Here is a 23,759-nt window from a genome sequence, read left to right as displayed (position 1 = left end):
TAGAATATTCCAAGTTAATTAGCACCGGTATAAAATACTGGATCCTTGGAAGTCGGAGGGAAGGTCACCTTGCTATGGGCATATAATATCTCTAGTCAGATTACCGGAATATCTGCACAAGTCACCCACATGGAGAAGAGATAGAGACACGCCTTCTAACCATGAAGTCACATAACCCACGTCGTTTCTACCTGATCACCTATCCCCGTACTGGTTCCAACCTCCTAGTTCGAATGCTAGGTCTGGATAACCAGCCCGACTTTGTCTCTGGAGATGACCGTGGTGGGTATATTTTCCTGCCGACGATAAAGTTGATGACGGATCTCGGCCTCCGTTCGAAGGGTATAGCAGATTGGACACCAAATGAAATACAACAAGTGCAACAGAACTACCAGGAGTGCTTTGATAAATTCCAAGAATACCTGGAGGCAGCATCATTACAACGTCGTTCAGTCATCATAAAGGAACATGTTCATTTTTTGGTCAAGCCCACCGCACTCAGCGAGCTAGTCTTTGGCGCAAACAACATACCCCACGAGATCCCATGGGCGCTTCAAATTCCTGAATCATACGGTCTAGAACCGGAACAGTCATTTCTCAACCAGACCGTATTGCCAGACGAGTTCCTCAAAACATGGTCACCAGCATTCCTCATCAGACATCCTGCCCTTGCTTTCCCATCATTATACCGTGCCTTGTGGGAGCTGGAGACCCCGGCAAATGACGAAGAGGCTGATTCCTTGGGAGAACATTGCATGACATTGCGCTGGACCCGGGCACTATACGAGTGGTATTCACGAAATTTGACGGCAGCCGAATCTTACATAGATGGACGCAATACATGGCCCATCATCCTTGATGCAGACGACATAATGACTGATCCTGACGTGGTGGTCAGATTCGCTGAGATCATGGGTATGGACGTCTCACAGCTTAGCTTCTCCTGGACACCTGCTAGTGTGAAGCAGAAGAAGCAGATGGATCCATTCACGAAGAGATATCTGTCAACTCTCCTTGCTTCTGGGGGTATAGTTCAAGGCAAAACAGCAGGGTCTATTGATATTGAAACGGAGGCGAAGAAATGGTGTTTGGAATTTGGATATCGCGCCGGAAAGAGAATCGAGCGGTTAGTGAGGGAGGCCATGCCGGACTACAAGTTCCTCAAGAGCAGGAGACTCACTCCAAGGCCACAGGACCAGGAGACTTTACCAGTCGTAGAACTGCTCTGAGGAGCTGAGGAGGTGGTTGTTGTTGTGCTCGGATGTAGACGGAACCCAAGAATGTTGTCACATGATGCGTCTAGCCCGGGCCCTGGCTGTCAAGATAGGCAGCAGATGATTTAATATAAATGTTGTCCTAGTCATTATATCATCATTGTAATATATAAAAATGCAAAGAGCGCGCGATTTGTTTCCATTCTCAACGATCATATGTAGCAAGTAAAGAGGCTAGTCTATCAGGAAGAGCCAAGCCATCAGCCTTCTGGGAGCCAAGATATAGATCACAATCTAAGGTCGAGAAGAACTTACTTACGGAATATACAGGGAACATATCTACGACAGTGGAAGAGAAGATATTGAAATAGTGACTAATATGAAACCTAATACCTATCACGTTAATGATAGCTATTTACAAAACGAAACTTTCCATTCGCCAATCCAAGTAACGCCAGAAAAAAAGAGAGACAGGAATATACGGTGAGGGTATATGATAGTAAGCAGGATATAGGTGATGTAGGGGTGACACTAGTGTCTAAATATTCAGCTTGAAGGACTGCTTATAGTCCAAGTTAACGCGGGTGTTCGTTAGTGTGAACTTGTTGGGTTGGGTTATAGTCTTAGAAGGTTCCAAGTATAGTCTTGATGACTTATCGGGATCGAGGGACAAGGAAGTGGGATGGAATATAGCAGTTGAGCGCTGATCGTGGCCATGGCGTGGGTAGACAGCATTTGAAATATCATTACATAGATATTTGAAAGGAGGTATCTCGGTTGATTGAAAGCAAGGACGCCTGACCCATCCGTGTGCCATCCATAAATGCAGTTCCGTAAACCAATCCCATTCCAGGTCGAAAGTCCGCGTTATGCAAGCAATTGAATGCAATGAAGCCGCCGCCGTGGAAAGAAGCCAGAAGCCCAACAAAAACCAAGCCGATCCGATCCCAGCCAGGTAAGAATGTGAATGACAACACCGGGAAATGCATTGACTGTCGACGGTCAAGTCATTAAGTCGTTACGCAGGGTAGTGTAGTTGGTATAGATGCGTATTATAGAGCGAGTGTTGAGGTTGAGCAAGGTTGAAGTCGATATAAAGTGACGAGAGTGGAGGACCACGTGAGTATAACGTGACCGCCCCCTCTTTCATCCAAAAATAGACGAGAGAGAGAGAAGTCCAAGTCAAACGAGACACAGCCCAGGGACCAGATATCAAATGAGACCACCATCGCCAACAGGTAACAGTGTAAAGGAGGGTCATCGCGACCTATTCCTTTGCTTCAGGGGGAGAGGATGAAGGGGGAGCCTCGTCCTCGTCTTCTTGTTCAGCTTCAGACCGGGAGGCAGAATGTGGAGACATGATCTCGGTTGGCACGGTGTTCATCTCACTAGCAAAGTCGTCACTCTTTGCCTCACCCAAGCCAGACTCGTGCAGACCACGCTTTGCAGACCTAAAGCTTCGTTTGGAAGATGTCTCGGTAGGAGAGACGCGAGCTCGCTCCATATGGCTAGGCTGCAACTTGATACGGCCACGTTCGAGGGCTTGAAGGAGCAACAGAGCGTTAGGCTCGTCCCTGACGAAGTCAGAGAACTTAGACATCGTCTCCTCCGAGATCTGGGTCTGTTCGACGTTCCATACGAGTTTGTCGAGTCCCTCGGATACAATAGACTTGGCATCACCGGCTGGAGCAGTCATGAAATTGGTGATGATTTTGTGAGGAAGGGCGCTTCCTGTTGGCGATGCAATGTCTTGAGAACGACGAGCTACCTTTCGGCGTCTGGGAGAGGATTGTGGAGATACAACCTCCTCCTGGGTGCGTTTGGGAGCGGCATGAGCAGGCATGAGGTGAGAATGACGACCTTCACCCATCTCGTTGCGGATCTTATAGTATACGAGACCCAAGGTGGCTGCGAGAGCTTGATGGCAGGCTTCTGGATATAGACGAGCAGCTTCTGATCGAGTGATATCAGACGGCAACTCGCTGGAGTCACTATCATCACTCATATACCCGTCTGTTGCAAAGGTCGACTCTTGAGGATTCGCCATGCGACTCCAGTATTGATAACCTTCGAGCTGGTAGAACTCAGCGAGTTCAACAAGACGATGTGCTGGAGGAGAGAAGGGGAAAAGAAAAGTTAATTTACTTGGAATTTGGGGGAAGATACGTATCAATGAATGTCAGATTCACTCACCCCTATTCATTTTCTTCAAACACCAAAAGTTCCAGACTGTTCGTGGGAAGTAGCTGGGAAACCTGATGGAGCCGTCAACGTCGATGACAGGCACGGGGGTGATGGGAGCATGAGCTGTGATTGCGAGCGAGTTGAATCGAATGCGGTCCATATGCTTCATCCTGGAGTCCAGAACGTCAAAACGAGATATCATATCCCCAAACTGCTGGCGAGCTTCACGTTGGAGAGTAAGGACATCGAGTCTTAGTTGGCTGACGATAGATTGTTCTTGGCTGAGATCCGTTCTGGTCAAGCATAACTCTGAATGCATACGCTGAACGTCAAGATGAAGCTGGTCGAGGTGATCATGAAGGCGAGAAAGGTCAGAGTCCCGGTAACCATCTTTGGAAGAAAGTTGGTTGAAGTTTGATCGGAGCTGGACGATCTCGGTAACAAGTTGAGATATATCTGTCTTCACCTGGTTCAGATCCGATCGAGTTTTGCCGCCAACAGTATCGATACGGACACGCTGGTTATCAAACTCTCGTCGAAGAAACTCATCTTCTCTATTGCGTCTGTCGGCATATGATTCCTTGGTAAGGACGGACGATCGAAGCTCATGGATAGTGGTATCCAGTTGATTTAATCGGTCACATATGTGGTTCAACAGCTGGGAGTCGACAGCTGATGGAGGAGATATTTCGCGCTTCAGGGACAGCCGGGGGCTACCCCCCGTCATGCTCGTGGCTCTCAGGAGCACTGGGCTTCGTTCGGTGGTGATGGTGGTCATGGTCGATTAGCGGATAGCGGTATTCATAGACGATGTCGAGTCTTCGACATAGACGTTGGTATGAATGAACCGTCCGCTCCTAGACCATAGCACAGGTGGTATTCATTTTGAACAAATCGGGTGTATGTGTGGTTGTGAGGCGAAGTTTGGCGTCTAGACTAATATATCCATTAAACCGATGTCGCAGGGACGACACTCTTGATGTTGATGTCGATGTCGATAGTCTTGATGGGCGCTGACGGTGAGTATGGAGTATGGAACAGTGGCCAGCAAAGGGGGCGGTGGCCATCGATCAGTCTTTGTATGAGCCAGGGCTGGATGAGCGCCGCCAAGTCCCGCTGAACACGCAGAAAAAGCATGAAAGAAAAGCTGGACAGGGATGGCCTGTGCCAGCGTAGGGCTCACTATTCCCGAAGCGGAAGCCAGATCCAACGCCATGCACGGAATACGATGGTCGCTCGCCTGCATCAGCCGGCGCTGCCGTGGCACGCCATCCGTAATCTATTCTCCTTCGCTTCCTCCACCTCCCTCCCCGCCCTCACGGAGCATATACCCGTATCCTGCTCTCACGGAGGCCCTCTAGTAGCAGACTCTTTTGCTGCTACTACTAGCAGGCAAACCTCTGCCCTTCTCCTTGTTTGCTTGTCTCTAACTAAGGTAGAGCAAGCAAAGGGAGGACACAAAGGCAGGCTTCTGCCCAAACGCAGCCTGACATCAGCGGTGGGCCGTGGGCGCCAGGGGTGCCACAGAGGCTTGCGCCATTGGCTGGACAAAGATAGCTTAGTCCGATGATTGGACAAACAAGGTGCTTTGGGCTTCCGGATGGATCCCTGGGGTATCACAGCAAGGGTAACACCTGTGTATGCGCTAGTGGCATGACGGTATTTAATCTTGTTGATTTTGCACAAAGAGGAGGGTAGGAGACGGACTCCTGACTTCCCACATACCCGGCACATGACTGCGTGACAGATTCGTGCTTCTTCGGCGCGTCCCTGAGGAGTCATCGAGTCATCAAGACGCTTGACACGGTCAGTTTAACGAGGACGACGAAGATAAGACGGTAAAAGCGAAAAATGAGCGAAAGAGATATAATGAGCAATACACGGATCACAGCAATAAAATGGACAGCTTACGGTGTACGTCACGCGGTCGCCTTTACTCCGTACTTGACTGGACAATATGAAAGCACTCCGTACTCGAGGCAGAGGATGGCAACATCATCATAGGCCATCATCGATCATCATCGATGAGAGCTCCCAGTGGATCAACAAAACCCGCGGTTGTTGGTGTTGTAACTTCGATCCAAGTGAAGCCGCCACTCAGCTTCTAGGCCTGGTGCCTGGTCGCGCTGGCTGTGTGAGTCATGTGGCCCGATCCCATCTGTGAATAGTAACAGGTCCATCCAGATGCTATGTTTGATCTCTTTCGGATAGGCTATCTAGAAGCTCATGATGGACATGGCACGTTCGATACCCAACCTATGGATGGATATACCCTGTCGGGCCGGGACAGATTTTAGATCATAAGGCTGAGTTCGGACATGAGGCTCAGCGAGAGAGACATGGAGTTGGTCTTCATTGAGATGGGATCTCGTTTGCTCCACATGCTACACTGATTTCGTTGTCAACGTTATCGATCCATATATTATGGCGTTATCATGTACTATCATAACGTATGATTTAGGTATCGGGTATCATGGTGGGCAGGCAGCAACTTCCTAAGATGTACAGAGTATGGCGTCGAGGCTGAATGACAGCCAGGATCATGATCGGTCCAGTCACCATCCAAACGGAAAGTAAGGCGTCTCACTCGGCAGGATGTCCAGGCAGAACAGCCCAGCCCAGAGTTGTTGGAATGAGGCACAGCCGACAGGCAGGGTCCCCCGGAGAGAGAATGGGAGAGAGAGCTGTTGGGCGTATAATCAAAGTGGTCACTTTAGAAGCAGCCAGCCACGTCTTTCGTCTGCAGATGAACGACATAGCAGCATATTAAATATAATCGTCGCATCGATCTTCATATGTATACATATTGTGTCTCTAGCCTTCTCCCTGGTTCTTCTCTGCTAGTAGCTCGAAGTTAAAGTGCTTTGCACAGTCACTCGTGCACCCTATCACGATCTAGCAGAGAAGTTAAGGGAAACAAGACGAAACAAACGCTTCCACGGCTCTCACAGTCCCTGTCCTGACCGTCTTCGAGACAAGAAAAGGACTGCAGTTTATATCTTTTCTCCTGCGACAACAAAAGCGACTTCGCCCCGAGTGGACGCTTTTGGCGGCGGACGAAAAGGGAAACGACGCCAAGACCTACTGGATTGAATATATATTACGTACACGTGATCACTGAACTTAGGCCGCACGGATAGATATGATTGGACATATTAAGGTCTTGGCTTTGCCCTTTGATTGGATAAAAGTCTTTAATATTTTAATAGAAGGAGCATAATAACCAATTATTATTTGGGGATGATTTTATTATCGAAGACCTCATGGATAAACGAGCAGTTCTTCGAGGTAATAATGATAATGACGGCCCCAAAGATATCGTATCTTCCCTGAGGTGTGTATATCGTATTCCCTAAGAGATTTATCAAAGCAGAACCCTTCTCACGGCATTAAGTTCACGAATATCTATACCCCCGAGTACTTGGAGAAGCTTGTTGCTCATGGAATCGTGGAGAGTTCTAAGACTTAGATGGCTAGGGTCATCTCTAAGCAGTATAAATTGATTAATGTAGCAGTACTTGGCCTGCTGAGCTATGATACCGGTGAATACTGTTTTCCCATTGTGATGACGATGACGATGACGATTATGATTTTGTTGATACTGGCTGGCTCTTTCCTAACCATGGTAACGGTGGCCAGAAAAATGGCGTCGAGATATATAAGTACATGACGTCCCAGTTTGCAAATGAAGAACCCAATACCTCTTTATCCATGATATATACACACCTTACCAGCTATGAGGGGCCTCTATACTGCTCCCCTGGCCGGGTTGTTCTGCTCTATCTTCCTTCTCGGCCCTGTTACAGCATCAACGCCGGCCAGTAGCAGTGACAAGCTTGAGGAAAGAGACCTTAACAACAATAACCCATCCGATCCCTGCGAGTGCTACATCGTTTCTGGTGAAGACCCGGGGTATTTCAGACATCACCGCTTCTATGATTTCCGAAGCCGGGGTTTAGAGCTTGCTGCAGATAAGGAGAAGCACCCGCAGCAACACAGACGCAACATAACCTCTCGAAGACTGCCTGGAACCGGACATGGAGGCATACCCGTACACATACCCGGCAGGGTGATTGATTTCGACTCAAAGGGCCGCGATAATGAGGCTGGAGGAGCCCCTGATCCCAACGCCGACAGCAACGAGTTCCACCCTACTCTGGCTGGCAGCCGCTTCATCGAGGACTGGGACGTCCAGAACTGGAACAGAGAGGGATCAGCCCTCTTCCCGATCCCGATTAAAAATTCACATCATAATGTCTTCATAGTGCGCAATAGCACGGAAAGGGGAGACGAAACAACACATATGGTTCTTCGCACTGTACGGATGGAAAACCATACTTCCACGGCTGAAGTTCAGACTCATGATACTGATATTGTTCATGTTTCGCTTCGTGTCAGGCTACGTCTATATGCCAACTCGGGCTGGTTCTATTTTCCCAAAGAAAAGGGCGGAAACATAAGTACCGTAACGGATGATGCTCATTATTTCCTCCCAACTAGCTACTGGATAAAGGGCCCTCCAGTCGGTGCATGTGCAGGAGTTTTCACATACTACGGAAAAAGCGACGAATCAGACATTGAAATTCTCACAGGCGATCCCCCAAACCTCGTCCGATATGCTAATCAGCCAGACTGGGACCCCAAGACTGATGAATCCATACCCGGTGCAAGTGATGAGGTAGAAATTGCTGTTCCCTGGACCCACTGGGGAGACCATCGGATTGACTGGTTCCAAGATATTAGCCGTTGGTATTTTAATGGTGAACCTCTAGTGTCGAAAACGTATGGGGTTCCCAAACACCCGAGTATGTTGATCCTCAACTTATGGAGCGATGGCGGCGAATGGACGGGGAACATGACCGTCGGTTCATCGGTATATATGGGCGTTGAATGGGTGGAGATGGTATACAACAAAACTACCGATGTTGAAGGAGCCCATAAGAAACATATCCGGGCTAATCCTGGATCAGAAACCGAAGGCGATGAGCACAATAAGCACGAGGACAGCGAGAGCACGCAGCACAGGTCGGACAAAGTCCCTTCCCTCCAATCCGCTAGACGCGGCCGCCCTAGACCCAAGAAGAAACAGGTCGGCAAAGGGAAGATTGGTGGCCGTCCAAAAAATAAGGGCACAGGGAAGGGCAAAGGCAAGCATAAGGGCAAAAAGCCAGAGACAAAACCCAAGCCAAATGACAAAGACAGCCAGGAGGAAAATTGCAAAGTAGTTTGTCGTGTTGATGGGGTTAGGACCCAAGGAGTCCCTGAGGTCATTTAATGGCCTGTCCATGCTATCTGCCCCTTGTGATGCGCAGCGTTTTTCCATTCTCCCCCCCTTTTAACGGTTTGGTTAACTAGTTGGCTAGTCCTTTGGCTGTTCCGAGCTTAGAGTTCGAATGGTTCTTAGTTATATTAAGTAGGCGAATAGACGGCATCTATGACCCTGCCTATTGTTATATTCGAGTGAAGGGAAGCGGTATTGGTCCAGCGCCTGCGTATTGATTTCATTGTCAGTCTTAACTTGGTAGTGATAGAATCAATTGCTTGGAATAGTACTTCTTACTCTTGTTCTTTGTTAATCACTCTGGGATCTTCCATCGTTGTAACGTCGGTGATTCACCGTTGTTCATCAAATATAGGCTTATCAAACCTCAAAGCTATAGAGGCCCCATCACAACAAAGCGTCATGGGTCCATAAACCATAGTTACTATCAAAATCGAATCAAGACCAATTCATCAAATGCATTACGGGGGCAGTAAAGCCCACTCCTCTCCAAATCTATTCATACAGCGCGATTAAACGCGCAACGAAAAAAAGACGTAAAAACCCAAATCAAGTATCAAAAAAAAAAAAAAAAAAAAAGCCCCAACTCCAGGCTAAATATACACAGAAAAAAAACAAGATATCAAAACACACCGCACACATGCGGTCCCAAAACTCCAACACCACTTTTCTATCGTAGATTCTTGAATCTGCAAATCCCCAAACTAGATTTGCAGCTTTGGCATCGGGAGCCGACATCGACATGACTTCATGGTTATGGTATAGTGGAAGAGGACTTTACTGGCTCTCAGTGAAGAGGGCCTGCTTCGAAGTCGTCTTTGTCGGAACCATCGCCCCGAGACCTTTGCGGAAGCTCGCCAGCGGGATCAAGAAATTGTTGAGGGAGGTAGGATAAGGAACATGCCTGGCAACGGAAAGTCTGCTCCATAAAGGCTCGGGCGAAAAACAGGCTGAGCACCCTCGACAATGGGAACTGCAAGGACCCAAAAGTTCGGGGCACAACAGGACTGCAACCACCTCTGCCAATGTCGAACAGTCACACCCGAAACATTCCCGAAGGAAGCTTGGGCGTGTCGTGCAGCGGATTCAAAAAAAATCCGAGGCGATGCTTTCATCCATCTCTACGCCACACACACTCGGAAACAAGCAGGTTGTTCATTGATTCTTCCGTCCGGTATAGAGCTATGAACCAGATATCAGGCTATTACAGCCTAGGTCTGACAGGGAACTCAACCTTCGGGTCGAAATCTCCTTCGAACCCTCCATTGAGGATTTCGGCAACGATCCTCTTGCGGATCGTGGGAATGTCTCTCGCCCCATATGAGAGAGGCAAGCCTAACACCACCAACTTAGCAGTAGTTAGGAGGAACACGCCACAGTCGCTGCCGTTGTCCTGTTGTGGAGAGTTCGTCGGGAGAACCCGCCATTCCTCTTCGACGAAGAGGTCACACAACTCTCCCTGGAGCCATTCCTTCACTCGGTCGATGTGAGCTCGTGAAGCGCCGCCTAGGGAGTCGAAGTACTCTATGGTTCGAGCCTTCGGTTTGACGACCATGAGGGTCCAGTGCGCTTGGTTGTGGATAGGGATGAGAACCACCTCTACCCCCAACAAGGCCGGACCCCCAATCTTAGCCCGGGAAGCCCAACGCCGTACGGACTCGTAGCCTCGGTCCCTGAGACTAGAGTAGAAGAATGAATTGAAGGCGTGGTATTTGGGCTCCCGGTGCCTCCCTGAACTGCCCGATGCCCTTCGAGCGTAGTCAAGGATTATTGCGAGGTATGCGTTTATCACCTCGTCATTGAGCCACGCTAACGGGGTGTAGCATGTCGCAAAATCCTTACGGGTCAGGGGGTCACCAGAGATCGTTGTCCCAACCTGTCGGTAATCGGGAAGGGACATATCAGCAGTGAGACGCGAGTCCCATTTGCTGCTGATGGGCTTGATGAAAGGGCCCTCTGGTGACTTGTCGCCAATAGTTGTGTGTGCCGGCTGTTGACTGTCTTCCACCCCTGCTGCTGGTCTAACTGGAGCGCTGGGGTCATAGACGCGGATGTCAACAACTGGCTGTCCGAGTGGAGCACCACTGGCTTCATGCCAGTGTACTCGCCGCCGAGTGCGTGGGCCTGCTGGTCTCGGTGTATAGCCATCGTACGACTCATCTATACGAGATGAGTCGGTGGGTGTTACACCCTCTGGGATTGATGGCTTTGTGGTGGTGATACACGGTCCAGGGGTAATAGATAGCACCGAAGCACTGGCGGGTGGCGGAGGTTCGGAGGTCTCGCTGAGCTCTGAAGTCACTGGCGCGACGGGTGACTCGGGTTGTTGTTGTGGCTCAGGTAGGAGAACTTGGGCAGGCCGGGATTTTAAAACGAAATCCAAGTTCAGCTTTTCGACTCTCCGACGTCTCTCCTCAAACGAGGCATCTGGGCGATAGCCTCGATATTCAATTATCGATCCTCTGAAGGTGTCTTTTGCCGGCCGCACAATGCGTTGTTTGGTAACGCGGCCTGGTGCAATAGCGAAACCAGGCTTGTGCGGCATGATTTTCTCGATCGAACTTTTAGTAGTCTTCGATCGACGGCGGCGAGAGACGCCTCGCTGGTCTAACCGAGCAGGAGCAGGAGCAGCAGACGGCACAGACACTGGCTTTGCTTCAGGAACGTAAAGCTTTGCTGTAATACTGGACTGTAGCTCGCGGACAGCGCGGGATGCTGTCTTCTTTCTCTTCATGCGCTTTTCTTGGAGTTGGCGTGCGCGACGCTGCTCCATGCTCGAGCCCTGGAGCTTCCGGTCACGTCTCGGTTCGGTTCTTCTGCGTGGAGATTGCCTTGTAGCAGCGGGTAAGGGGGTAGGCTGCGAGGTCTGGGACGTCCATGAATCGATGGCTATTCTCTTCGCCGACGAAATCATATTCTTGCTGGTTTGCATTGTCCAGCCATAGCAGTCCATTAAACACTTTGGCAAACTGTAAACAGACCGGAGGCACTCCACAGTCTAAAAGGGGTTAACAAAAGCCATATATCAAGGGGGGTATTTAGGGAGCAGCTTACCTTGAGAAGGCGTGACTCAGGCTGTAAGGATGTCATGGGGACGTCAGCCGGGCGAGGCACCACTGTACTTCCTTCCGGGCCGGCATATTCTATGCCCCCCACCATCATAAACTCTCGAGCTCGAGAGTTTGGTGATGGCGGAGCGTCCTTTACCTCCGGAGAGGGCTGGACGGGCAGGTCAACTGGCGCCGCCAGGGATCTGGGCGGGGACGCCGGCCAGCTGCCTGGAATTTGCGAAAGAAGTGAATTGACATCGACAGCTCCGTGGCTTGAGCTGCCGAATTGCAGTGATGCCTCAAGGCTCTATAGGTTTGGTTAGCTGTTACTGTATCGATATGCAGAAAAGGGGCACTTGATCACTTACTGAGCCTGCCATGCCATCTCGATTTCTGTTTTGTAGCTCAAACCAGTTAGGTCGCTAGTAAACACGTTAGCATTATATATATCACGTAGATAGATAGATAATTCTCACCTTCACTCTCGTGCCCTCGGGACTCCTGAGACCTATAGCTTCTAGCAAGGACGCGGTTTCTTCCACTTGTGGTGGGCTCTATGGAAAGACATTAGTAGGTTACAAATAGTGAACAAGAAGAAGAAACTTACAGGTTGAGCGAGAGCGGCTTCCTGGGACTGATGGGGAGGAGTGAAGACATCTATCATTGAGACATCTTGAGGGGAATCAATAACCTAGACACGTATCAGTAACCAAGAAGACAGAAGATAGAAACATAGATGACATGACTTACGTTTGGTACAGACGAGGATGCTTCCTGTCCATTCTGGTCAGAGAAACGGTCTTCATACTGCTCTGGCTCGTCGACTTCTTCAATAACGCGCTTTCTAGGCGTGATAGGAGGCGAGTCCTTGTTCAGGGGTAAACAAGGCTGAGCAACGGGACCATTCTCTGGAGCAGCAGGCGGGGCTTCTCCAAACCTGACATCGACGCCAGCTAGGATACGAGCCCACTGCCTTTTGGGCGAGCTTCTCTCCAGAGGACGTCTGGTGAGTGCTGGACGGTGGTCGGCTGCAGTGGTGGGATATTCTAGTCCCATGGTGCGTCTTCGACCTGCACGAGCAACGAGTAATTCGCGCTGTAAAGTTAGAACTTGTCCTGGAAGAAGAGTTCTGATGGGGGTAGTAGGCTCCCATTCCATCTGCTCTGATTGAAAGGCCATTGTGATGATTGTAGAGTGGCTGTGATGGATTTGATAGAGGTTTGTAAGGGAACTTTGGTAGCAGTCTGAAGACGTGAGACGCGTAGAAGAGAAGACTTTGAGCTTTAAAGCTACAAAGGCCTTGATAGAGGTGGATATAAACGCGACGGTCTTGGTAGACGTAGAGAAGACTTGATAGTCTTGATACGCGTGGTTGAAGAAGATTTGGTAAGGGGTAAACAGGAGTCTCTGGGCGTGATAGAAGGGCAACGAGAGAGAAGACGGTCTGATAGACCTGATACACGCGGTAGAGAGGATAAAGAAGACAGTGACAGACGTCTTTGAACGTGATAGAAGAGTAAAAAGGGCTTTGACAGTCTTGCAAGGTGGTAAAAGGAGAGAAGACAAGATGTCAAGACCTTGAGCTTTGAAGCCGGTGACGTCGAGAGAGCCGATCTGATTTATTTGGCAGAGCAGAGGTAGACAAAGGAGCAGATGGTAGAGGAGACTTGAACGTTATAAAGCAAGGATGGTGAGTAGACGTTGACGCTGTAAAGACGGTGATAGACGTGGTGATGTTGTTGAGAGGACAAAAAGAAGAGGGGAAAGAAAATATTGTGACGTTTTGATATTGAGGGAGGGAGAAGCGCGTCTTTGTGTGGGTGAGATAAGCGGGCAGGCAAAGTGAAGTGAAGTGAGAGTCTTCATTCATGTTGCTATGGCGATGGAAATGGAGATGGAGGACAGAGGATAGAAGCATAGAGACTGAGCACGCACTTACGAGGGAGGTAAGAATCACCTCTGCCACCAGATGGGCCACCAGAGGTAGAAGATGATACAGATGTAGACGTAGGCGGAGGTATAGGTGGTATAGATGGTATGGATGCAGGAAGAGACCTGCTGTTCTCCTGGAAGATACGGATGCGCCCCCTAGGCAGTCTCCAGGCAAGCAGGCTACTGCTACTGAAGCTGAGGCTCTGACGGCCGGGTATGGCGGGTATACGGGGTATACTAGGAAGGAAAACAAATGACACAACGCTATGGTATACTCGCTGGCAGATCTGTAGGCTTCTGGGTAAAAAAGACAGATCGTCCAGCAGGCGCATGAAGAGAACTACTAGAACGCCGGCGCAGAAGAGGAAGCAGCAGCAAAAGCACAAAAAAAAAAGAGGCTGGAGAGGCGTGGGAGAGTCAAAGGGAGAGAGCAGCGTGCGGGAGAAGGGAGAGGAAAAGATGAAGTGTGCGGCCGCGGCTATCATGAGGCGCTTCTCGTTTTATATGAAGCCGAGCAAGTTCCCTAATGGGGTAATAAACGCGTTTCTGGAGGCGGAGAGAAAGCGAAAAAGGTGAACCCTGCGCAACCTTTTTTGGACATATCACGTGGTTTAGGCGCGGGCTTAGTCATGGCGTTTATCTTTGTCTTGACGACATCAAAGAAAACGACGAGCCAAAAGCGACTACGAATAAGAAAGTGAATAACAAAGAAAAAGCAATGAGGTATAATGGATATGCAAAGTTCTAATTAATTATGATAGTGTGGGTGGGTTGTGTGTTGTATGTATATACAGAGTAGTAGTTAGTTACTTTTAGTCGAGACCCAGCAGGTGGAATAATATGGGACTGCCTTCAACGGCAACCAGTCCGATGCCTAGGCGGCAGTTAGCTTAGTCCATATGACACGCAAAAGAATTAGCAAGCTGGGGACCTACCGGAGTAAACAATCAGCTTCGTGACAACTTCTACGTCATACCGCACTCTAGGTGGCGTGATCTTCAAAAACATGTCCTTTTCATCATCCTCATCATTCGTTACTTTCCCATTACCGTTAGCAAGGGCGTCTACGGCTTGCCCATTGCCCTCTTCATAAATCTGGGCTCCAGATCCCATCATGTTCTCGTAATCATGAAGACTCCTCGAGGGAGACTGCGTGTCTGACACATTAGAGGCCGTCCGTTTAGAGCGCGTGGTGGGCCGTAGTGTTGGGCTCTTGACGTTCTCGCGCAACGGAGTGGACGGCCGGCCGTTCTCGGACGCTGCGCTGGCTCGTCGGCGTTCCTGTCGGTACGCAATGGCTTCATAGGCGTCGGCTTCTGATTGTGGGCCGATGGAGATGGCCCGCCGTCGGGGGTGACGGATAGAGGTGAGCATGGATGGAATGTCCGAGACGTTTGGCATGACGTCGTCGTACTTTAGCTGGTTCGGGATGCGCGTATATTCCCTGTCGAAATTGTTAGTGGAATGATGCAGGGAGTTAGGGCGCGGAAGGAGGCTACCTACGTAGCACGCTTGAAGAACCGTCGGGGCAGACTCAGGCCCAGACGCTCTATGACCCTGAACAGCGGCGGCAGAATTCTGAGCAGCGTGGGCTTCATCACTTCCCTCCATACGACGACACATGCCACGCCAATTATAATGCGAAGCACGGTCTTGAGCCAACCCATGCGCTGCAGGTCAAACGGAACCGTGGCCGGGGTAGGGACGGAAAGCGAGTATTTAGTTGACGCAAAGTGCCAGTTGCCCAGCTCTACTCCGGCAAAGACGCCAGCAAAAGCAACACTATCGTCGAAGCAGGGACAAGAGTCTGCGGGCTCCGGGTGCACACGGACTAGCACGATGATGATAGCAATGACGACTAGGACTTCCTTGATCGAGCCGGTAAAGAGGTATTCATCAAACTTAGGCCCGTAGACGCATTGATGAAGCCAAGCAGAGCTCGAGCATGCTGCAACTACTGGTGGAATCCATGCATGCGCAGTAAAGCCTCCCAATCACTATAGAGGTGACATAGACGTACAGTCCCGTCCGGAGTAAGGTGGATGCAAGCGGTGCGAGATCAGACTGCGAACGTAGCGCGTGCAGGGCGTAGACGACTATCGACACTGCGTTCGTCGAGTGGGTTGACGGGAACCCGTACTCCAGCGCCGCCGAGCCGGACATCGTGATGCGCTGCAGCGGGGGAGAAAGCGGCCGTGGCAGACACAGTAGGTCCTTCAGGAACCCGCTGAAGAAGACTCCGGCAGCGAGCAGATGAACCACCCTGTAGATCCCATCGATCAATATTAACATTCACTCTGTGGAAGTAGGTATGTAACTCTGGAAGAAAAAAAAAAAAATTCGACTCATCAGAAGAGACAGGCAGCTCACTCACGCCCGACCAATGCCCGTGTGCCCGGTCCAGAAGAGGACGGGCAGCATGACCATGTAGAAAGTATGCGTCCCCAGGTTCGCGGTGATGGCAAACCAGGAATCCAGCGAGGGTGTGCGTATCCTCTCCTGCAGCCATGCCAGGTACGGCGTCTCCCACCGGACGAGGGGCAGGGTGCGCTGTCGTAGCTTGTATCTCCATGCCGGCAGCTTCCTCTGATCTGGGAAGGGGGCGGAGGTGAGGTGGTCAGTCAATCAGTCACCGATCAGCGAATTGAGAACCAGACGGCGAGGACTCACAGTGGTTCAGGCTAGCGAGTCCGGCGTCTATCTTGGTCTTTTCCTTTTCCTTCTCTGTGTCTGCGGCCATGCTGTGCGGTGCTGCTGGCGCTGTTCTGCGTCCTGGGATGGAGGCTGCTGTCTCGACCAAGCTGCGAGCGAAAGAGTAGGGACTGTGCGGGTTCTCTAACTAGCAGCGAGCGACTGCAGCAGAAGCCATCGAGCATCCGCCGCAAGCTGTAGCTGTCTTCCTGGCTGTCCGTCGCTGATGGCTAGAACGTGTAGAAGTAGTAGATGCAGTCTGTCGTTGCTTAGTCGAAGCTGATCGCAGCCGCCTGCGACTGTGTGCGCGCTTGGCAGGGGGAGGGCGGACTCCTTTGAGCCGAGGAAGACGGGGAGGATTGGACGCCACAGGCACGCACGGCCAGACAGGAGAGCGAGGACGGCGACGACGACGAGAGAGAGGAATGCCATTGCGGACTGGCTGGCTGGCAGGATCCAGGACAGCAGAGACAGTCTGTCTGCAACGGCCGCCTATGGCCTGCTGTGCGCCTCTGCCGTCCAAGTCTCTCTGGTGATACTCATAGTATAGAAGCCCAGCCAGGAGAGCCAACCAGGCCGGCCAGGACCACCACCACCACGACGAAAGACGAGGAAGAAGAGCTCCATGGCCGATCAAGCTGAAGCTGGATCCCTGACCCGACCGGCCAGGACCTGCAGGCGGTGGTTAAGCGGGACAGCAGCGCTGGTTGGGCTGGGCCGGGGGAGGGCGTTGCCATGGCAGCAATCGGCAGACGCAGGGTAAACAACAGGCGAGCCAGCAGAGAGACCGCGGCGAGCAGCGAGACAGCAGAAGGGCCCAGAGACAGCTGAGGAGACGCCACCGGGAAAGAAACATTCTTCTTCTTCTTTCCTCTTCTACTCCTCCTTCTCCTCTTCTCTTCTTCGTCTTCTTCTTCTCGTGTAACTCGTTCGCTGTTTATCTCGGACTTAGACGCTTGTTGATATCACCATCACCACCACCACCACCACCACAAACAGCACTCAACTCAAGCGTCAACACCACGGACAATTTTCAGAGATAGACGAGATGTCGGTTCACACCTTCGAAGAACGATATGGACACAGCCATATACGGCGTCACTCGTCCGTGCTTAGCGAGAAGACCCCCCCTCTCTCCCCACGGCGCAAGCCTCTGCGCAGCCAGAGCACCCGGGTCAGCAACGGCACCATCAACACAGACCTGAGCGTCTCGTCAGGGCAGGCTTCGCAGCTCTCGCAGGGCACCTCGGTCACCGTCCCGCCGTCATACTCGAAGAAGTTCGTGGTCGTGGGGGACGGCGGCTGCGGCAAGACGTGTCTCCTTATCAGCTACTCCCAGGGATACTTTCCAGAGGTAGGCTCTTCTTATCTTCTATCTCTATGACGAAGGATACTGATGGCGGGGGATAGAAATACGTCCCGACTGTGTTTGAGAACTACATCTCGCACACCATACACAAGCCGTCGGGCAAGGGCGTCGAGCTGGCTCTATGGGACACCGCAGGACAGGAGGAGTACGACCGACTACGCCCCTTATCCTACCCGGAGACAGACCTGCTCTTCGTCTGCTTTGCCATTGACTGTCCTGTCTCGCTAGAAAACGTCATGGACAAGGTAGGTCCCTCTTTATTTCCGCTCTCAAGTCTCTATATTTAGGAGTCCGTAATATCCTCTAACTGAAACAGTGGTACCCTGAAGTACTGCACTTCTGTCCAACAACCCCCCTCATACTCGTGGGCCTCAAGTCCGACCTTCGCTCAAACCGTACCTGCATCGACTTCCTCAAGGCCCAGGGTCTCACCCCCGTCACTCCACAGCAGGGCCAGACCGTTGCAGAACGCATGGGTGCAACATACGTCGAGTGCAGCAGCAAACAGATGATTGGCGTCGACGAGGTGTTTGAGCTTGCCGTCAACACCGTCATCGACATCGAGGAGAGTGCCTGGACCTCCAAGGACTCGTCTAGGGGTAAGGGCGGCAAGAAGGTGAAGAAGAGAAGTTGCAAGATTCTCTAACTGGCTTCCTCATTACTTGTTGATGCTGGCATCTTCTTTTTCACCTTTTCTCTACCTGATTGTCTCTCTCTCTATGCTTCGGCTCTTTTTTGAACCATGGAAATGACGCTCTTTTCAACGACTATTGATGTAAGTATGACATGACGACAGACGAGATCCATGTCCAACGTCGTGTTTAGCCTGTTTGCCGTCCGGCTCTCTCTTTTTTCATCTCCTTTTTTTTTTTATCTTGACACTAGGACTATTTTCCATCTTTCATACTGTCTATCTTATCTCCAAGGCGGCTTCGTCTGTTTCTTTCATCTCTTTTTCCAGCCCTATCTTGTCTGCCCTTATTGCTCCTGTTTTTATACATCTAGTTTCCCTTATTTCCTCATGTCCTTTTCTGTTCATGTTCACGGGATCCAATTTGACCCTCGGGGGAATATGCATTGCTGGTAAAAGGTGTTTCGTTTTCTTTCCTTGTCTATCTTAGCTGGCGGTACAGCATCTGTATGCTAGAAGTAATCAACTTCCATGTCCAAATTTCTCTCCTTTGCGTAAATTTCATCCATTCAACAAGTAAATTCATCACTGCTTGTCTCTGTCTTCCTCTTCCTTGACATCTTGGTTGCCCTGCTCTTCCCCCCGGCCCATCACGCCTTCAAACTGTGACCATAGCCCTTCGACGGAGCTCAGTTCGTTCCCAACCTGTTCACGCCATTAGCGAAAGTACACCCCTCAGATGTTCAGCAGCCATACCGTGATGATACTCTCTAGGTTCCTGTTGAACTTGTTGATGTTCTGCAGCACTCCTTCGAGGCTCTATCATGCCACCGTTATTAGCCAGAGTTGTGTGAGTCTGCTGAACATCCACGTACCAGGGATATCTCTCTCAAAAGCTCTGCTCGCTGCTCTTCGAAGCAGGTAGACGCCGGCGCATTTGACGCTGACCTCTGGTGAGCAGACAGCGGCCGCGTCGACATCTTCACTGTCTATGGCTTTGCTGCTGTTCTGTTGTTGGTGTTGACATTGACGTTGGTGGTAAACAACCAGTTTCGTCTCCGTCGGTCCGTCTCCACGAACTTCCCACCAACAACGGCGTTTGACTACATCTACATCTACATCTACTGCATCTAACTACATCCACAACCATCTCCTACTGCTGTGAACATCTCGACTTCGACCATTTACACTTTTTATCCTCGCGTATTTCTTCTCCCTTCGCTCCCCTGACTGTGCGTCCAGGGGCATCTTACATAATCTCTACGACTCAGTAGCCCTCGGCTTCTTCTCGGCTCGTGAAGAAAAAAGACATGGAAAGACGAAGACGAAGAAAAGGACGAAAGGCAAGGATGCGGATGAGCAGCGTCAACTCTGGTGGATGGATCAGGAACACACACTATCGAAACCAGCGTCCTCGGAACAAAGTGGAGAGATCAACGAGACCAGCGAGCAAGCAATTCAAATCTGCCTGGCTGGGCTGGCTGTCTCGCATTCCGCTTGCCGTCGATTCTAGAAGTGATACGCTATATCACCCGCCGATTATTGCCATGGGCGGTCTTGGAGAACCCCCGGACACCGATTGGAAGAATGCCAGAACCTCTCAATCTTAGGAGCAGCGATCTTAGTAAATAAGCATATGAAGCACACAAGCCGGCCGTTGCTGACAAAAGAAGCCCCTTTTTCTGGCCAGAACGCAACTAGGCCAATCCCCCGAGGGGCAATTTCAGAACACGAGCGAACGATAGTCTGTTCTCGACGGAGTAATGTCCTGACTTCGCTATGGAGTACAGAGTGTGTTACGAAGAGCCCTCAGTCCGCGTGCTTTGTTCTACTTTTTTTTTTTTGGGTCGGAGGAACTCAAGAGTCACACACGTTGGTCTCGCCAGCCCATGATGGAGGGTCGCTGAGGCCCATTGATTGGGAAACCCTAAAAGACGGTGGAATTCAATTTCACGTCAGATGACTGAGCGTTTTGCCGCTCGCTGTCTGCCTGCCTGTCTATCTCTTGTCTATCTTTGCCGTTGGGGAGGGGAAAAGAAGAAAAGAAGAGGAGAGGAAAGGCCTCGTTGAGCCAGATCAGATGTTCGCGGGTTGAGGAAGTATGAATCTAATAGTTTCGGCGGGGGAGACAAGACGGCACTCGATGGTTGGAACGGCGAGGTGGGACATGTAGAAGATGGTAATTTCTGAAGTGTTTTAGCACTATCTAAGCATAAGCGTGTTTGTGTGGAGGAAGAGGGGGGAGAAGAACATTCAAGGTAAGCAGAAAAGTAAAAAATGTATAGAAGGTGTTCAAAGGGGGTATCTCGGTCTGAAAAAAAATGATATTACAATCTGTATAGGCAGGTAGGTTCAGAAGAGAAAGAAGTTATACAGGAGTCGTAAAAAGCATGCAGTGTTCCCTTCAATCGCACATGGCAGAGAGCGCGCAGGCTGATGGAAGTGATCATGGGATGGTGGAAAAAAAAAAAAAAAAAAAGACGAATCAAGAGACGGGCTTTTTTATAGAAGAAAACCGCTGGTAGAAGAATAAGAAGCAAAAGAGAGTCGTTAAAGCGATGAGTCGTTCAAGAGACGAAGTCATGGGATCGTGAAGTAGTAGTAAGAGTCAGAGTCGGAGTCGGAGTCGAGAGAAAGTAATGCATCATTTCGGTGCAAAGTAGGATATCCGTCGTAGTTTGTCTCGAGTACTCATCTTGCGGCTTGGTTGAGCGATGTTCACCTTGCTAGAGGATGATGAAGAAGAAGAAGAGGACGAGGAGAGAGAGGATGAAGAGGTTGATGCTCGTGAGCTGCTTCGTCGCTCGCACTCGGCCAGTATCTCCTCCAGTCGGACGTCGTCTTCGGAAACATGGTGGCTCTCTGCATCTAGCAGCTCCACGAACCGTGATGTGAACGGCATTGCAAGAAGTGCTGGTGGTTGCTTGTAGTGAATTGCAGTTGTTCAAGATTGTAGTAGTGCTTTGTTGTTGGTGTTGAGCACGCGAGCAGCGGCTTTTAGATTGGTGGCTTCAGTGAATCGACGACGACGACAACGATGATGATGATGTTGATATGTAGACGGCAGCGGTAGACGAAGACGTTCAATGTAGCAGCGGAAGCAGACAGATTGTATATATCAGTCAGACGGGAGAGGCGAATGTGTCTAGAAGGTCGAAAAAAGGAGCGACTGGGAGGCAATAAGTAGGTCTCCTGAGATCCCTCCGGACGGGCTTGCTAGTTATAAGTAGTATTTCAAACTAGAACCTTTTTATTTTCTGGCCCCCTGGATTCGTCAGTACGTAAATAATAATAATCCCCGTTGTTGCTGGCGGCGACGCTCCACAGGCTACCAGAATGACTTACGAGTTGCCCGAACCACCGAATGTATAGGAGTGGATTCTTGCGCAAGAAGAGCAAAATGCCTAACCGAACTCTTCGTCGTTCTTGTTGTTGCTTGTTGAACGGCGAAAAAAAGAGTCGAAGGTATAAAATATGGATACCGGAGCTGGACGAGTCGATGGTGCTGATAAATAGATTCTGGTGGATTTTTAATTATTGCTGCTTGTTGTCGAGCTTGTTCGACGGAGCGTAAGGGCGGATTATGGGCATCAGTTAAATGCTTATGTACGTATAGCTGCCTGCCCTCCTTGCATGTGTCTTCCTCCATCGTCTTTCCCCTTTGAATTATCCCTGTGAGCGTTTGGACGGATGGCTTATGGGGGAGAAAAGCAAAAAAGTGGTGCCGTTGACCATCCGCCAATCTATGCGGACGCCCTCACGCTACTGCAGACCAGTTCCTTTTTTTCCTGGGGTCTGTTATGAGCAGCAGTGCTCGCCGAGGGATCCTCAGTCTTCTCCATTCTGATGTTCATCCCTGCTTTGCCTGAGGATAGGATGGGAGTTTCCCGTTTACCAGACCACTCTGATGCCTGAGACGCATCTCTTTCGTGTACGTATGGGCCAGAATATCGTTCGGGACCCCCCTCCCTCTATGCCTTACTCACCATCCCCTAAATGGAGGACAAGAAGAAGCAAAGTGGGAAAAAGAAAAGAAAGGGAGGGAAAGGCGTCTGTCCCTCGCGAGTTTCGGACGGGCCTCTCACACGCTCTTGTACCCTCTGAGCAAAGACGTATGTGGCGCACAGCTGGCGTGAAAGCGCTGCCTGGCTCTCTCTGCCTACTCTTCCTCTACCTACACCTCTTCGTGCCTTGCTTTACTGCGAAGTCGCTGATCAGGTCACACGCCGCAGGAGTGAGTGATTTTGACCTGCCAGCAGCCCTGGGTGGGGGGGAGAGATGGGGGAAATGGGTCATCGAATAGGCATGAAGAAAACCATGAATTATCCTTTTTCATGGCCCCTTGCTTGGGTGTTGTTGTTAAAGGTTGACTCTTCATGCTCTCTGTATTATCTGTTTCCTTTGGATGGGTGTGGTGTGGTGCGGTCCGAAGTATATGTTGAAACGTTCTCAGTGTCACTTCCCGCCGTCCTTGATCGATTGACTTCTTCATGCAAAAAATGACCCTGGCGCGAAAAGACGAAACACTTCCAAAACCCGAAGAGTGCATAAGTTGATGCATCTTCTGCGGGTTGCATGACGGAAGCCCAATAATCCCACTTCATCTCAAGGTATCTGTGCCGGACTGTGGCGGTTAACTGGAGACCAAGTCAGTCTGCCTGGCAAATGAAAAAGCAACCATGCCTTGCCTGTCGTCAGATCTGTCTGTACCACGTAGGAAGATACCGATATAGAAACATCAAGGCATCTTTTTCTTATTATATTTTTATTTTATCATGCTGATTCATGCACCGATGTACTGGTTACTCCATCTGGTGTATAGATCTACTCTGAGATCAAGATGTATCCCATCGCCCATTATTGGCTGCTGCTTAACGCCCGTTTCTAAACGGGCTCATGCCGAGCAGGAGTCTGATATTCTTGAGACTTGGCCGGTGTCATTCATCCCTCATCCTGTATCTTATGTATGTTTAGCTCTCCGGCGTCAAGGATCTCAACGGAGACTGAACGAGGAGTTCTCTGGCAGGCCTGCTCAAAATCTGATTCTTGCTTGACCGGGCCTGCACATCTACACCGACTTGAAGCCAGGATCTTGGAAATAGCTGCACGCATGCGCGTTCAGATCGGGGGAGCCATCCTATTACCGTTAAGGCCATGAGTTAGTATCCGTTCAATAAGGCTGGGACAGACGTCACTGTGCATCCTGATGGATGGGGAGGTGGGATTCGTCCTTCTGCCCGTCGAAGCCCACCCACTCTCCTTCATCTGATTAATGCGCTGACCATGCCACGCCCGCTTACTCCGTACTCTTGTCAACAAAATGTACCTGGTACCGAGCAAATATTGGGATGCCCAGCCTCTATTATTCTTCTTGGGCGCTCGTAAGTATAGCCCCAGTTCGAGAGTG

At 50.4% G+C, this 23,759-nt stretch overlaps 8 protein-coding genes across 8 annotated transcripts; 4 read left to right on the top strand and 4 right to left on the bottom strand.

Moving 5' to 3' along the window:
• Positions 1–161: 161 nt before the first annotated feature.
• Positions 162–1,229, top strand: TERG_01782 (uncharacterized protein; the record flags this gene model as incomplete). Its single annotated transcript, XM_003237011.1, has 1 exon — positions 162–1,229. One exon carries the CDS (start codon positions 162–164, stop codon positions 1,227–1,229), a length of 1,068 nt encoding a protein of 355 aa, XP_003237059.1.
• TERG_01781 (uncharacterized protein) lies at positions 1,229–8,448 on the bottom strand. Its single transcript, XM_003237010.2, has 2 exons — positions 3,408–8,448; positions 1,229–3,323 (listed from the first exon to the last, which is right to left on the bottom strand). The coding sequence occupies exons 1-2, from the start codon at positions 4,174–4,176 to the stop codon at positions 2,482–2,484; spliced, it is 1,611 nt and encodes a 536-aa protein (XP_003237058.1). The 5' UTR covers positions 4,177–8,448; the 3' UTR covers positions 1,229–2,481.
• Positions 7,135–9,265, top strand: TERG_01780 (uncharacterized protein; the record flags this gene model as incomplete). Its single annotated transcript, XM_003237009.2, has 1 exon — positions 7,135–9,265. One exon carries the CDS (start codon positions 7,135–7,137, stop codon positions 8,671–8,673), a length of 1,539 nt encoding a protein of 512 aa, XP_003237057.1. The 3' UTR covers positions 8,674–9,265.
• A 44-nt stretch (positions 9,266–9,309) lies between these two features.
• On the bottom strand, positions 9,310–13,974 carry TERG_01779 (uncharacterized protein). The gene is made up of 6 exons (XM_047747807.1): positions 12,480–13,974; positions 12,337–12,420; positions 12,206–12,283; positions 12,098–12,151; positions 11,734–12,036; positions 9,310–11,677 (listed from the first exon to the last, which is right to left on the bottom strand). The coding sequence occupies exons 1-6, from the start codon at positions 12,906–12,908 to the stop codon at positions 9,884–9,886; spliced, it is 2,742 nt and encodes a 913-aa protein (XP_047603772.1). The 5' UTR covers positions 12,909–13,974; the 3' UTR covers positions 9,310–9,883.
• A 499-nt stretch (positions 13,975–14,473) lies between these two features.
• Positions 14,474–16,401, bottom strand: TERG_01778 (uncharacterized protein; the record flags this gene model as incomplete). The annotated part of the gene is made up of 6 exons (XM_003237007.1): positions 14,474–14,535; positions 14,597–15,105; positions 15,165–15,599; positions 15,682–15,924; positions 16,036–16,252; positions 16,332–16,401. The coding sequence occupies 6 exons, from the start codon at positions 16,399–16,401 to the stop codon at positions 14,474–14,476; spliced, it is 1,536 nt and encodes a 511-aa protein (XP_003237055.1).
• Positions 16,402–17,400: 999 nt separating this feature from the next.
• TERG_01777 (GTP-binding protein rhoC) lies at positions 17,401–18,367 on the top strand (the record flags this gene model as incomplete). The annotated part of the gene is made up of 3 exons (XM_003237006.1): positions 17,401–17,706; positions 17,763–17,966; positions 18,038–18,367. The coding sequence occupies 3 exons, from the start codon at positions 17,401–17,403 to the stop codon at positions 18,365–18,367; spliced, it is 840 nt and encodes a 279-aa protein (XP_003237054.1).
• Positions 18,368–18,895: 528 nt separating this feature from the next.
• On the bottom strand, positions 18,896–19,648 carry TERG_01776 (uncharacterized protein). Its single transcript, XM_003237005.2, has 3 exons — positions 19,228–19,648; positions 19,109–19,171; positions 18,896–19,057 (listed from the first exon to the last, which is right to left on the bottom strand). The coding sequence occupies exons 1-3, from the start codon at positions 19,330–19,332 to the stop codon at positions 18,938–18,940; spliced, it is 288 nt and encodes a 95-aa protein (XP_003237053.1). The 5' UTR covers positions 19,333–19,648; the 3' UTR covers positions 18,896–18,937.
• A 3-nt stretch (positions 19,649–19,651) lies between these two features.
• On the top strand, positions 19,652–19,962 carry TERG_11759 (uncharacterized protein; the record flags this gene model as incomplete). The annotated part of the gene is made up of 1 exon (XM_047750821.1): positions 19,652–19,962. The coding sequence occupies exon 1, from the start codon at positions 19,663–19,665 to the stop codon at positions 19,960–19,962; it is 300 nt and encodes a 99-aa protein (XP_047605508.1). The 5' UTR covers positions 19,652–19,662.
• Between the last annotated feature and the right edge of the window lie 3,797 nt (positions 19,963–23,759).

Source organism: Trichophyton rubrum, assembly GCF_000151425.1.
Source record: "Trichophyton rubrum CBS 118892 genomic scaffold supercont2.2, whole genome shotgun sequence".
Taxonomy (NCBI): Eukaryota; Fungi; Ascomycota; class Eurotiomycetes; order Onygenales; family Arthrodermataceae; genus Trichophyton; species Trichophyton rubrum.
The sequence above is the reverse complement of the archived record's forward strand: the minus strand, read 5'-3'. Positions and strand labels throughout refer to the sequence as shown.

Bases quoted from the DNA above. Each gene is read 5' to 3' on its own strand.
- TERG_01781 (XM_003237010.2), bottom strand. From the start codon at position 4,176: ATGACCACCATCACCACCGAACGAAGCCCAGTGCTCCTGAGAGCCACG. The intron at 3,324-3,407 runs GTGAGTGAATCT...TCTCTCCTCCAG, and splicing joins TTTGAAGAAAATGAATAGGG to CACATCGTCTTGTTGAACTC.
- TERG_01779 (XM_047747807.1), bottom strand. From the start codon at position 12,908: ATGGCCTTTCAATCAGAGCAGATGGAATGGGAGCCTACTACCCCCATC. The intron at 12,037-12,097 runs GTAAGTGATCAA...CCAAACCTATAG, and splicing joins GAGATGGCATGGCAGGCTCA to AGCCTTGAGGCATCACTGCA. The intron at 11,678-11,733 runs GTAAGCTGCTCC...AACCCCTTTTAG, and splicing joins CTGAGTCACGCCTTCTCAAG to ACTGTGGAGTGCCTCCGGTC.
- TERG_01776 (XM_003237005.2), bottom strand. From the start codon at position 19,332: ATGTCGACGCGGCCGCTGTCTGCTCACCAGAGGTCAGCGTCAAATGCG. The intron at 19,172-19,227 runs GTACGTGGATGT...GTGGCATGATAG, and splicing joins TTTTGAGAGAGATATCCCTG to AGCCTCGAAGGAGTGCTGCA. The intron at 19,058-19,108 runs GTATGGCTGCTG...TGGCGTGAACAG, and splicing joins ACCTAGAGAGTATCATCACG to GTTGGGAACGAACTGAGCTC.